Source organism: Panulirus ornatus, chromosome 31 (assembly GCF_036320965.1).
Source record: "Panulirus ornatus isolate Po-2019 chromosome 31, ASM3632096v1, whole genome shotgun sequence".
NCBI lineage: Eukaryota > Metazoa > Arthropoda > Malacostraca > Decapoda > Palinuridae > Panulirus > Panulirus ornatus.
Genome location: NC_092254.1, coordinates 391769 through 403893, shown reverse-complemented (window position 1 = coordinate 403893; position 12125 = coordinate 391769). Strand labels below are relative to the sequence as shown.

Genomic DNA, 12125 nt, shown 5'->3' with positions numbered 1-12125 from the left:
GAATACGTGGGAAGTATTTTCCAAAAGAAGGAACAGAGAATTGGGCCAGGTGAGGGTAGTCCCTCAAAGGCCCAGTCATCTGTTCTTAACGCTACCTCGCTAATGCGGGAAATGGCGAAGTTTGAAAGAGATATATATATATATATATATATATATATATATATATATATATATATATATATTCGCCATTTCCCGCGTTAAGAAGGTAGCGTTATGAACAAAGGACTGAGCCTTAGAGGGAATATCGTCACTTTGCCCCCTTCTCTGTTCCTTCTTTTGGAAAATTAAAAACGGGAAGGGAAGATTTCCAGTCCCCCGCTCCGTGTGTGTGTGTGTGTTACTGGCATTTGTGCATCAAGGGCATATTTTACTTAGCGTCACCTACATTTAACCTAATATACTTGGACATTCTTTATTCGCGTGTGTCTATGTCTAACTAGTGCGCGTCATTTCATAAAATGTAATTCCTAATAGTACATTCCTCATATGTAAAATAATCACTTTTTTCGTTTACTCCTCAGACTGACTTACACAATATGCACTACTTTTCCAAAGTCTCCCAGAATTTTTTCTGTTGAATCAATACATAGAAAGTGACGTATTTCTCACTTTTGCAAGAACCATCAAATACAGCAATTTACTGTTAACATGGTACACGCGGTAAATGAATTCAATACAAGAATATCTAAAGACGTCAGTAAATAAATTTGTTGTTGAATATGTGGAAGGTTTATCAGTTTTCGTGGACTAAGTACAGATGATATCAAAACACAGAAGGTAACTATGCAAAATTTTCTTTGTTAGCGCGTTCAGCTCTGCACGTGGGCGAGAGGTTTAGTGGGCCGCGGCCCAGCCAACTTGCTAGTTGTGGCCTGTACGTGAGATATTTTACAATTCCTTTAATGTTTTCGTAACTCAAGGTGCGGGTTAGTATCTTGCCAGCACAGCTGGTGTAACTGGATTTTATAATAGCCATTCACAGACAAATTTGCGATCCCTGACTACAGGTATCAAAGAAAACCTGTAGTATGTACGGGCAACTCCATGATAATATTAATTCTAAAAAATATATGTTTTTGCCTGGATAATACACAATAGTACGCCGATATCTGCAAATGATTACGCATAAACAACGGCTGCTATAATTACCAATAACTTATAAAGTAGCAGAACACCACAGACGTAGGCCGGTACGTACCGTGAGCACAACGGTACGACCCTTGAGCCAGACGGTGCTACCGTTGCATGTGATTGCCTGACCTTTGACCTGCAAATACCTCAGTAAGTGCAGTGCAACAATGCATGGTTGGCTCGTAAATACCCTAACATCCACCCTGTCTTTCTAGGCTAAGCTGTGGTCTGGTAAAATTGCTAGACTTGGGCATGTTAGGGTAACGTTCAATCCTAATCAAGAAAAAGAGTGGGGTAAACTTGATCATTTCAGTGGTTAAACATACATTTCATAATGGTACATTTTACTTCATAACATTTCCTCTCGTTAAAACAATCACTGTACATTATTCTTTGGAAGCTTTTGCCTTTATTGGTCATTCTATCATGTATGCGGTCCATAATTGAGAGTTCACTGCAGATTTATATTTTTCCTCTTCCTTTTGTGTCCATTTCTATTCTCATACCTTACCCATGCCATCCGCCTCATTGTTTTCCTGGTATCTCTCTAATCTTTGCCTATTTTCATTTTCTATCAAACTTCTGTTTAATCCCTTGATAACGTCGGTGCGACCCCTCGAGGGATCATGACCTCTTCCCATCACCCCCTTACTTCGCTGACGACGCATTCACAAACCGTCCGGATTCGAATCCTGGCAGTCAACCCAGCTGTTCATCCTCCGTAGGGGTTAGTTGATAAACTGGATTAACCATGGAAAGATCTGTGGGGCCTGGATGTGGACAGAGTGTTGTGGTTTCGGTGCATTACACATGACGGCTAGAGAGTGAGTGTGAACGAAAGTGGCCTTTCCTTTGTTTGTGTTCCTGGCGCTACCTCGCCGACACAGGAAACGGCGATCTAGTATTATATATATATATATATATATATATATATATATATATATATATATTTTTTTTTTTTCAAACTATTCGCCATTTCCCGCATTAGCAAGGTAGCGTTAAGAACAGAGGACTGGGCCTCTGAGGGAATATCCTCACCTGGCCCCCTTCTCTGTTCCTTCTTTTGGAAAATTGAAAAAAAAAAAAAAAAAAAAAAGAGGGGAGGATTTCCAGCCCCCCGCTCCCTCCCCTTTTAGTCGCCTTCTACGACACGCAGGGAATACGTGGGAAGTATTGTTTCTCCCCTATCCCCAGGGATAATATATATATATATATATATATATATATATATATATATATATATATATATCGCGTTAATGAGATGGCCTTTATCAAGGTATTCAGTTGCCCGTGACATCAAAGCTAACATAAACAAACAATAATTTAATCATTATCGAGGTAATATGGATTCCATCTACAACTGTTGTGTGTTTGCATCAATTATCCACTTCTGTCCTCAGCCTTTGTCGTCCACCTGCCAGTTAATATCAAGGAAATTGTTCAGCATCTCACACTTCCCTTGTACAAGTCACCCGTTGGTCAATATATATTTCCTTCCTTTTCCTCAGGAACCTCCTCAAAATGTATTTCAACTCCAGCCAAATGCTGTCGCCTTTACCAAGTTACTGAGCTCCGTAAGCAGCACTTCCAGTCTAAGCAGGTATTAAATAAATCATAACATGGGCTCTTATATATCCAATTGCTTTATGTCATTCATTATTCACCAGCGTGTGTGCCTCACATACTGTCATGACTGGGAACTTAATGGTTATTTTCTCGTTAAATTTTCGTACAGTTCGTCTTTATCATTGGCTTCATCTATATTAACAAATATCAAATATCTTGAAATAAGAGATCAATATCAATCGCACTAAGGTCGCAGGAAACCTTTATAACTCATGGCTATCTTGGAGGCTACATAAAATATAACTATGAACAATTACTTAACCCCTAATCCGTATGGGAACTCCATTCCTACGAATCTTGCCTAATTCAATGGAATCAAGAGACATCACAGGGGACAATAAACAGCTTCAAAAATATATTTATGGAGTAAATGACCCACTGTTGCCGACGTCGGCAAATTAATTATTTCGTTTGGTAAATCATTTACGAAAATCCAGTAAAAAGAAAGAACATTGATGTGCTAGTCATATGCAAATAACTTACATCGTTAACAGGTGTGGTTCTATAAATTCTAGATACGCGGAGCTTCCGCGTATATGAAGAGAAATATATCATAGGTGGACCTAAAGTTATCTCATTTTCTATGAAGACTTCTCTTCGAGGTTTTCTGTAATGTTTTGAGGGAACATCAAGTATAGATCCAACAAATATTCGCCTTGAGATTACATGTCGTACAGAGTAATTAAGCAATTCTCGTATTCCTTTTCATTGTTCTTGTATCTAAAGCCAGTCTCATGCCCTTCTGTACTTCAAGAAAAATCACTTCAATGAGAAAGCTAATTCTTGACATGATACTAAAACCTCTTCAAGAACAAATAATTGACGAATTATTTGTTCATGAAGTACACCTAACACAAGCTAGATAGTTGGACATCTTTGTATGTATGTATATTTCTCTCAGTAGGAATCATATATACGATAACAATACATATTTACACTGGTATGTTCACCGTAAGTTTATATAATTGCTACGAAAGTGTTCGTTTTAATGGCAACATTTCAAACATAATACAACCACAAAAATTCCATCTATTTCTCCGACACCCGTTCCTTCAAGTTCTGGCTACGGTAAAGGACCATATATACTCCCTCTTTAAATAACATAAAGTTTAAAATACTATAAATTACAACCTTCACTCCGACAAAAGGAAGAAATTTGCAATATAAAACCACCATTCACTACTGTGACGAGGTATAGAAACTTCAGATACATGGAATCTATTGCCCTTTTCCCATAAACAAAACGCCTGGCATACAGTTCAAACCTGCACAAAATATTTCAGATGATACATTATGGTACAGCAGAAGACATACAGGTCATCACAAATGTTCTTCCTCATAATTGTAATCCATCAATATCAAACGCAGCCTCAGATAAACATGACAAAACGTTGAAATACAGTGATCAGCTTCACATTCAAATACAATTTTAGAAAAAACATGGAAAAAAAATTCTTCTGATCAATATAGTAATACACCTACTTACACCACACACACACACACACACATATATATATATATATATATATATATATATATATATATATATATATATATACATATATATATATGTTCGATATTCACGGATATCTAAAGAAAGATTTGAACAATTTCGGGTTATCATAAAAATCCTGGACTGTGAATTCTAAGGATGGATCATGAGAAATCTTTGTCTCCCTTTGGGCTATGTTGGCCACCACCTGCAAAAGACGAGGGAGGTGTTCAGCGTGCAGGAGCGGGTCAGACACAACACAGGTGGACGTGACACAAGTCTTGTAATAAGTGTAAGGGGCAGAACCTCGTTCTTCAGCAGCCCGCGGTGTCTGTCCTCTTAGAAATAAGTTTCTGGATCTGGATAACTTGCCATATTTCACCATATCAACAGATATTTCAGGTTTGTCTTTCTTGTTCATTAAATCAAGCCTTTGCCCTTGACTTGCATTCTCAGTGGATATTTTCTCTCTCTCGCCAGTAATGTTTGGAACATGTAGAGCAACACCATTTGAGGTATTACTTCCATGTGAGCCCTTATTTAGGGCAGAAACACCTCTATTAACCACACCACCACCAGATCCATTATCCTGGCACCGTTCTCTACCACCTGATTCTCCCCTCACACCAGTTTCTGTCGCATTCCCACTTGCTTCTTCCTGTGGTAGTATCATTCCCTTGTTTAAGAAAAATGTTGGACGGTCGAAGCCCACGACGGCAAACCCTGTCACAACGTTTGCAAGATGTGCCTCCTCTAGGTGGTCCTTAGGACGTCGTCTGATTCTGAATGGTGTCCTGAGTTCCCGGTTTCGGCGAAAGAGATTCAGTGCAGCCAGAGCCTCCATCAGGTGGTCATCGTGAGGGACAGCACGGTAGCCTGCAGGCTGCCTCACACTGACAACAACAAGAGGTAGTGTTATGAAATCTCGATCACAATTACATGTTAACATATTATCGAATCTGAAAACAATCACAGAATAGTTAAGCTGCGTTCACTCCTGTCTACGGAGTCCGGCCACACAGATACCTTAGGGTAGAGACAAGATACTTGAAGGAGAGTATCATCTTAAAGTTTACCTCAAGATGTACATAAGATTACTGAAGTGCACAAACCTATCAAGACACAACTATTACACAAGTTAAGGAGTTGCCTTTGTTCACAATGACAGTAAACAGCTTTGGTCACATTCTACCATGAGGAACTCCACTGTACTCTTCCTAGACAATCAGTATCTTCTTTGAAATGAGAAGACGAGGTTGGTAGAGCACATCTCATCACGGGACGACTAAACTTATAAAAACAAAGGTAAATTTCCTCATTTGAACTGAGTATTTTTTCTATCTTATCTAAAATAGTATTCCCTTTGACTACTGGCACAACATGAACTGATTGTTGCAGGTTAAAGGCACACATACACCAAGATCTGTCCCTTCGTCAACTCTGAGAAATGAAAAGTGATATACGGTGGCAAGGAAAGCATAGGGTATAGTAACGAGGAACGGAGTCTATCACAAGAATAAGGAAGGACAATAGACCACACAACACCATACATACGCCGAAGATACTGAAATCTTGACCAGCTGAGTATGACAGGATAGCTGACTTAAAACATTCCAGCTACTCACCAGTGTGGTGACTGTGGACAATCCACAAGGAACACCTTCCTGCCTGCAACCCTCAGCTGCTGCACTTGCTCAAAATCACCACGAAGGTCTTCAGAATACATCCCAAGACACTGTCACCGGAGGACGCATAAAAAAATCCTTGAGATTTTCATCAGTCACCAAGAAACGTACTAAATGGTAGACAGACTTTATCCATCACCATGATTACTGGAACAGTGCAGTGAGAATGGTCTATAACTGGCTATTTAAAATGACATGTTACTTTAAATGGAACAACTGGTACTTAAAATGACGTTACTTTAAATGGAACTGGTACTTATAATGACATGTTACTTTAAATACAACAACTGGTACTTAAAATGAACACGAGTAAACAAGAATCAACTGGAGGAAGAGACAGAAGCCACTTACCCAGAGGACAGCATAGTGTTCTCGGTAGTCACCCAAGAACATGACAAATGGACCATCCTGGAAAACAAATGCACTGTATTCCTCCAGCAGCTTCTCGCTCCACAGGAGTCTGTCATTTCCCTGCTCCTGATTGGACTACAGCGTCAAAGGTATGGTAGCCCCATAAAAGGGATACTGGGGTTGTATAACATGCAATACATGGACTGACCCAGGGCATGTGAAACGTCTGGGGTAAACCATGGAAAGGTCTGCGGGGCCTGGATGTGGATAGAGAGCTGTGGTTTAAGTGCATTACAGATGACAGCTAGTGACTGAATGTGGACGAAGGTATACATTTCTTTCTTTCATACTATTCGCCATTTCCCGCATTGGCGAGGTAGCGTTAAGAAGAGAGGACTGGGCCTTTGAGGGAATATCCTCACCTGGCCCCCTTCTCTGTTCCTTCCTTTGAAAAATTAAAAAAAAAAAAAAAATGAGGGGAGGATTTCCAGCCTCCAGCTCCCTCCTCTTTTTGTCGCCTTCTACGACACGCAGGGAATACGTGGGAAGTATTCTTTCTCCCCTATCCCCAGGGAACATATATATATATATATATATATATATATATATAGGGGAGAAAGAATACTTGCCACGTATTCCCTGTGTGTCGTAGGAGGGGAGGGGGTGGAAATCGTCCCCTCCCGGTGAAGGATAACTCGCTAACGAGGGGAATATGTATGAATAAACAAGTTCACCAATGATGAATGAAGGGCATAACGACAGGAAGAATCAATTACCTCACCAGAAGACATCACCTCATCCAACCACATTAACCTCGTCTTCACCAGATCAAGAAAACATCCTCTTACCTGTCCATCTGGGATGAGGTTGGGTCCGCACTCATGAGGTGAGGTCAAGGTCAATGGTGTAGCCTTCATGACGTCAGTGCGCAGCGTTGCCGAATATGATTCCTGATGAAGGCTGTGACGGTGAGTGAGAAGTGACGAGAGGGAGATTAAGTGTAGTAGTTACTTATGTGATGGTAAATATGCTCCTGGTGATGTTTATAATGCCATAAGGATGATAAGAAGTGAACATACACAAGTTATGAGCTATCTACATACTTGCAAAATGAACAGAGATCGAGGTATCAAGTTACGTCATACAAAGAATCAGCATATTAGCCTCAACTTGAAATACAAATATTATCCTTCACACATGGCACTCCTCTACCAGGGTCACTGCAGCTCCAAAGTTGCACTCCATGTACAGAGGATAAGGTGGGCTCCTTGGGAAGATAAATCTATCTGCCGTCGTTAATGAAGGAGGGGAAGACCGGTAATAATGGCAGACATACATAAAGAAACACACAAATGCACATCACTGAGACCTACAACATACGTATACAGCTGGACTAATTGATACACACACACACACACATATTACATTCAAGATTATGGGTGGTCTTAACAAATGTAGCAAGAATTGTTACAGTTAGGTAACTACAACATATATATGAAACATCATTATCACACATATCAACATGACACTTCATCCTTCCTTCTTTTTCCCAGAAACTAGCATTATGTCCTAGTTAGCCAGATGTACCATTAGCAATTATAATAATTCATGCACATTCATGATCGATGAAACCTTGCTAAGCTGTGGCAATAATAATACCTATATCTCAATCTTGCTATGATAACTGCAAAGGCTCCATAGTTCTAATCACCCAAAGAAAATGACTGAGAAATATAACTGGCAGGTTAATGACCAAAATACCAAGGTTAGCTCGTCTACTGACCCACTGAGGTCAACGAGGTCAGTCAGGTTTCCAAGGTTAGCTGACTGACGGTTGAAGACCATCGCCTGCTGGAACCCATCAATGTGAGTACCGGAGCTGCCGGCGTGGAGTGACCGGGACAACTCAGGAAACACGATGTCAAGACCTTCTGACCTGGCTCTCACCATCACCCAGTAGTCCCAGTCTCCCTGTGGGTCGAACGGCAGAGTTTAGCAGGTTTTGTGACAGGTACAAGATTGATGTGGTGGTAACTGTTTCTTGATCTTTTGGAAGAAGGTCAAGGAATGGGATGGCATTAACATTGATCAGGGGTAGAGAGGGACAGTGTGCATAAGTATCACCCACTAAGAATAGTGTTTATATATTACTTTAAAAAACTACCCAAGAATACTTGTAATGACTCATATAATGATTCAATAATTCACAACTTCCATAAACCACTATGGAATGTACTAATGAGTTTACTCAATTATTCACAACTGAGCCCTTACTGAGCCACACACATTCTCGAAACCCAGGAAGACGGAAGGAAGGTGGCGGTTACCCAGTAATCGGGGACCCAGGCCTGAATTAGTCTGCGAGTGGCCATCCACCCCCACTGAGGGGGCATGACCCCACGTAGGAGTCTTGTAGGATCGAGGCCAAGGCCAGCGAAGGAGTAAGTGTGGTGGGCAGAGACCGCCAGAACCGAAGGATCCTCATTCATGAGTTGAGCTGTCTGCTGGAAGTACCTGCAGACATAATGATCTCAGGTAATGTTAATTAATGCTCCACGTTGGGTCACACGAGGAAAATAAACACAGATTTGTTAGATATGGTTAAACAGAAGGCCAAATAATGTGTTCCTACTGCAAGAGAAAGGAAGGGAATCACAAACTAGCCCAAGTCTGGACAAAAATGTCATGGTTATAATTTTGAAGTTTCTCAATCAGAAGGAACCAGTCTACTAGAAAACTCTAGTAGAATCTATGAGAACAATTAGAAAAGATGTAAAGGAATACTCCCAAAGTAAACGGTGGATGAATGGAACAAACTAAATAAATAAACGGTAAATCTAGATGACTTTAATAAAAGTCTTGCATCGTAAGAGAGAATACACAAATTAAACAAGTAATCCAACCAGAGAAAGTCTGGGCTGAGTAGAACATCGTCCTCCATGAAGATGACCTTGTGTGCCTCCGGGTATCTGGTGAAGGTGTCATTCAGTGCTGTGTGAGTCACGGCGGCGATCAGGTGGGTGACGCTGCTCATACTCCGGTCCCGCAGTGCAGTATAGTGCTTGCTACGGGGCAGGGGTATGTACGTGTAGTATATACAAGCATATATGAAACATATATCACCTATGACATTTAACTCATAACGACTCAAAATTGCTGTAACACCTACAACGGCGTCAAGCAATGATGAGAGATGAAGGAAGATAAGAATAGTTGCAACATAAAACTTAACATTGGAATAAGTTGTCATAGACAAGAACCTTACGGTAATGAGACACAATGTACTGGTCACACTTTTATCATGAGATACCAAGGGAACATGAAAATGATGGAATATGGTCGTAAGATGATATACTGTCTTCCAACACGGTAATGTCCATGACCATGAATGGCTAAGGTAAAGAAAAGATTGAATGCATTCAGGTTAGACTGGGACTTATATTAATAATCCAAAGTAAAATAGTTAGCGTGCACAATGATTCCTTTACAAGAGTGTTTTGAAGAAGTTAATCAAATCACATTACGTAGCATGACGTTTCAATCTTAAACGTTTCACACTAGAAAATGTGAAAGACAAAGCTACGAAGACAAGAGGTGAGAGTTTACAAAATGGAAGTATAAAACTTAAATCATAGGAAAACCGAATTGATAAACTGAGACATATCATGACGCTACCTACCTACGTACACTCACGACACTTGAACAAGTCTAAACAGAGACTTACATCAGTGCGACACTGTGACCTGACCTACTGTACAGTGATGATATAAGAAAATTAACTCGACAAAGAAACAGAGGTTGAACAAACTTAAAACATTTACAAAATAAAGATAAAAGGCCAACAAGAGTTGAGACACAATACTGAAACGAAAAAAAAAAAAATACCGGAAAATAAAAAGGCATCTCAGGAAGACGGATGAATTAAGATTTACCAGAGAATGAAATGCAGTGTGGAGTGTACCCCTCCCTCCGCACTTAATGTGGTGACGTCATAAAAACACAAGAGACTCAACCATGCATGTACGACCTGCTGACCTAACCTACCTGAGGGGAATGTTGAAGAGTCGAGCAAGAGCCTCTGTGGCTGGGCACTCACCTTCCAACCGTATGAAGAAGGGCGTCTGGGCTGCCCCTGCCATCTGCACCAGCTGCAACAACACTCTGTAGAAGGAAAGCGCCATCAACGAATATCTTTGTTATAATTGTTTTCTTGGTCAACAAACTGGGAGAGGACTGAAGAGACAGAGAAATGGTGGAAGAATGTGTGGACTGGTGTATGTGAGGGAGGCATGTAAGGACAGGGCCAACTGGAGACTCTTGTACCGTAGCCAACCCTTGATGGATATTATCGGAAGGAACGGACGTCAGAGATATAGATATATGGACATTAGATAAATAAATAGACAAACAAACAGATTCATAGACAAAGATATACAGACAGACAGACAGCTAGACAGATAATTGGTTTGTTCCATTCATTTTTTCCATGCAGTCACAATGTAAACCTACTCAGAGATGGGCCATCATATATTCTGAAACATGAACCATTCTTTAAACATTTTCTTTCTTACTTCTACATTTGCTCTTTAAATCGAACCACACAAACGCCTGAGCTTTAGTTATGAAGCTCTGTTTACAAGACAGTTATCATCAAAGAACAACTACTGAATATATGCTATTTATAAGTCAATCAACCAATTTCTAGCAACTATGAGCCACAAAGGATATTACCCACCTATAGAAATGGTAAGGATGTTTAGATGTGGCCACCACACATGGGATGCTCTCTCTCCAGGGCAACCTTGGCTGTAAATACCACAGTGTTACTAATGACTGAACAAAATGTATCGGAGTCAGGTGAAGAGGTTCAAATAACAGCTTGTTCAGTGCCTCAAATACTGAAGATCTAAACGAGTTTTCAAGTCCACCCACATTCGTAAATGCATTTACAGGAATGCATTAATCAACAAGCAAAATGAATTCTTGAAATCCAAAATTCTTTATAGAACCGATAATTCCTACGAGCAATTACTGCATACGAAGTGATAACTGATTACGATGGCTATATTTGTCTCGATCTATTATGTCGTTGTATGGCATCATGACTCACCGCTGTAGCCAGGGCAGCTTCTGGCGTGAGCGGGTGCCTACAGCGGCACAGCTCTGGAAACCCGTCGTGCGTATCACACAATATTCGCTGCTGTGCCATCTCCGGCCGTCGATGCCACGAACACAACACAGCTGTGGGTGACAGGGAATGATGCTGGACTGATGTCTGTCTATATATACAACGGAAAGAACAAATGAATAAGTTATTTAGGATAGAGAACAGCAATATTAGATTATAATATCAGTCTTTCGTGTTTCTCAACATCTGATATAACACAGAATGACATCAATATATGTCTCACCTACAAGTAACATCAATATGAGTTATGAGCATCATACAACATGACTTACCTTGTTGTGACTTGAGGCTAACACCCAGAGCCAGGCTACCACCTACAGGTGCCACGATGTCGTCATAACTACTAGGGCCGTCAAGTGCCATGGGTTGTCTGGTTACCACCGCCTCGTGCGTGCCATGTCTAGTGATGAGAGCAGACCATACCTCACCCACACCCACCTTACACAACAGTGTGCAGCCCAGACGACGCAGCAGGGGTTCAGCAGGAGCCAGGTAGCGGGCACCCTCTGGCTGAGCATGACGTTCATGGTCAGGATAAAAAACTGTCCCTCACACAAGTCTGTTTTGGCCGAGCATTATGGCTGTTCCACTGTGCTGATAACTATATGTCAAGAACCATATTGTCCTGTACCAAGTGTTGTGTTCTGTAGCC

At 40.7% G+C, this 12125-nt stretch overlaps 1 protein-coding gene across 1 annotated transcript in view; it reads right to left on the bottom strand.

Moving 5' to 3' along the window:
* The window catches only part of crp (transcription factor cropped), a 93895-nt gene that overhangs the window by 52221 nt on the left and 29549 nt on the right, over window positions 1-12125 (bottom strand). The window contains exons 5-14 of the mRNA XM_071680161.1: window positions 11746-11983; window positions 11396-11526; window positions 11021-11091; window positions 10330-10446; window positions 9189-9350; window positions 8613-8799; window positions 8069-8256; window positions 7134-7245; window positions 6286-6342; window positions 5875-5984 (exon numbers count right to left, since the gene is read on the bottom strand). Of these exons, the coding sequence (XP_071536262.1) occupies window positions 5875-5984; window positions 6286-6342; window positions 7134-7245; window positions 8069-8256; window positions 8613-8799; window positions 9189-9350; window positions 10330-10446; window positions 11021-11091; window positions 11396-11526; window positions 11746-11983 (1373 nt within the window). The remainder of the gene's footprint in view (window positions 1-5874; window positions 5985-6285; window positions 6343-7133; window positions 7246-8068; window positions 8257-8612; window positions 8800-9188; window positions 9351-10329; window positions 10447-11020; window positions 11092-11395; window positions 11527-11745; window positions 11984-12125) is intronic.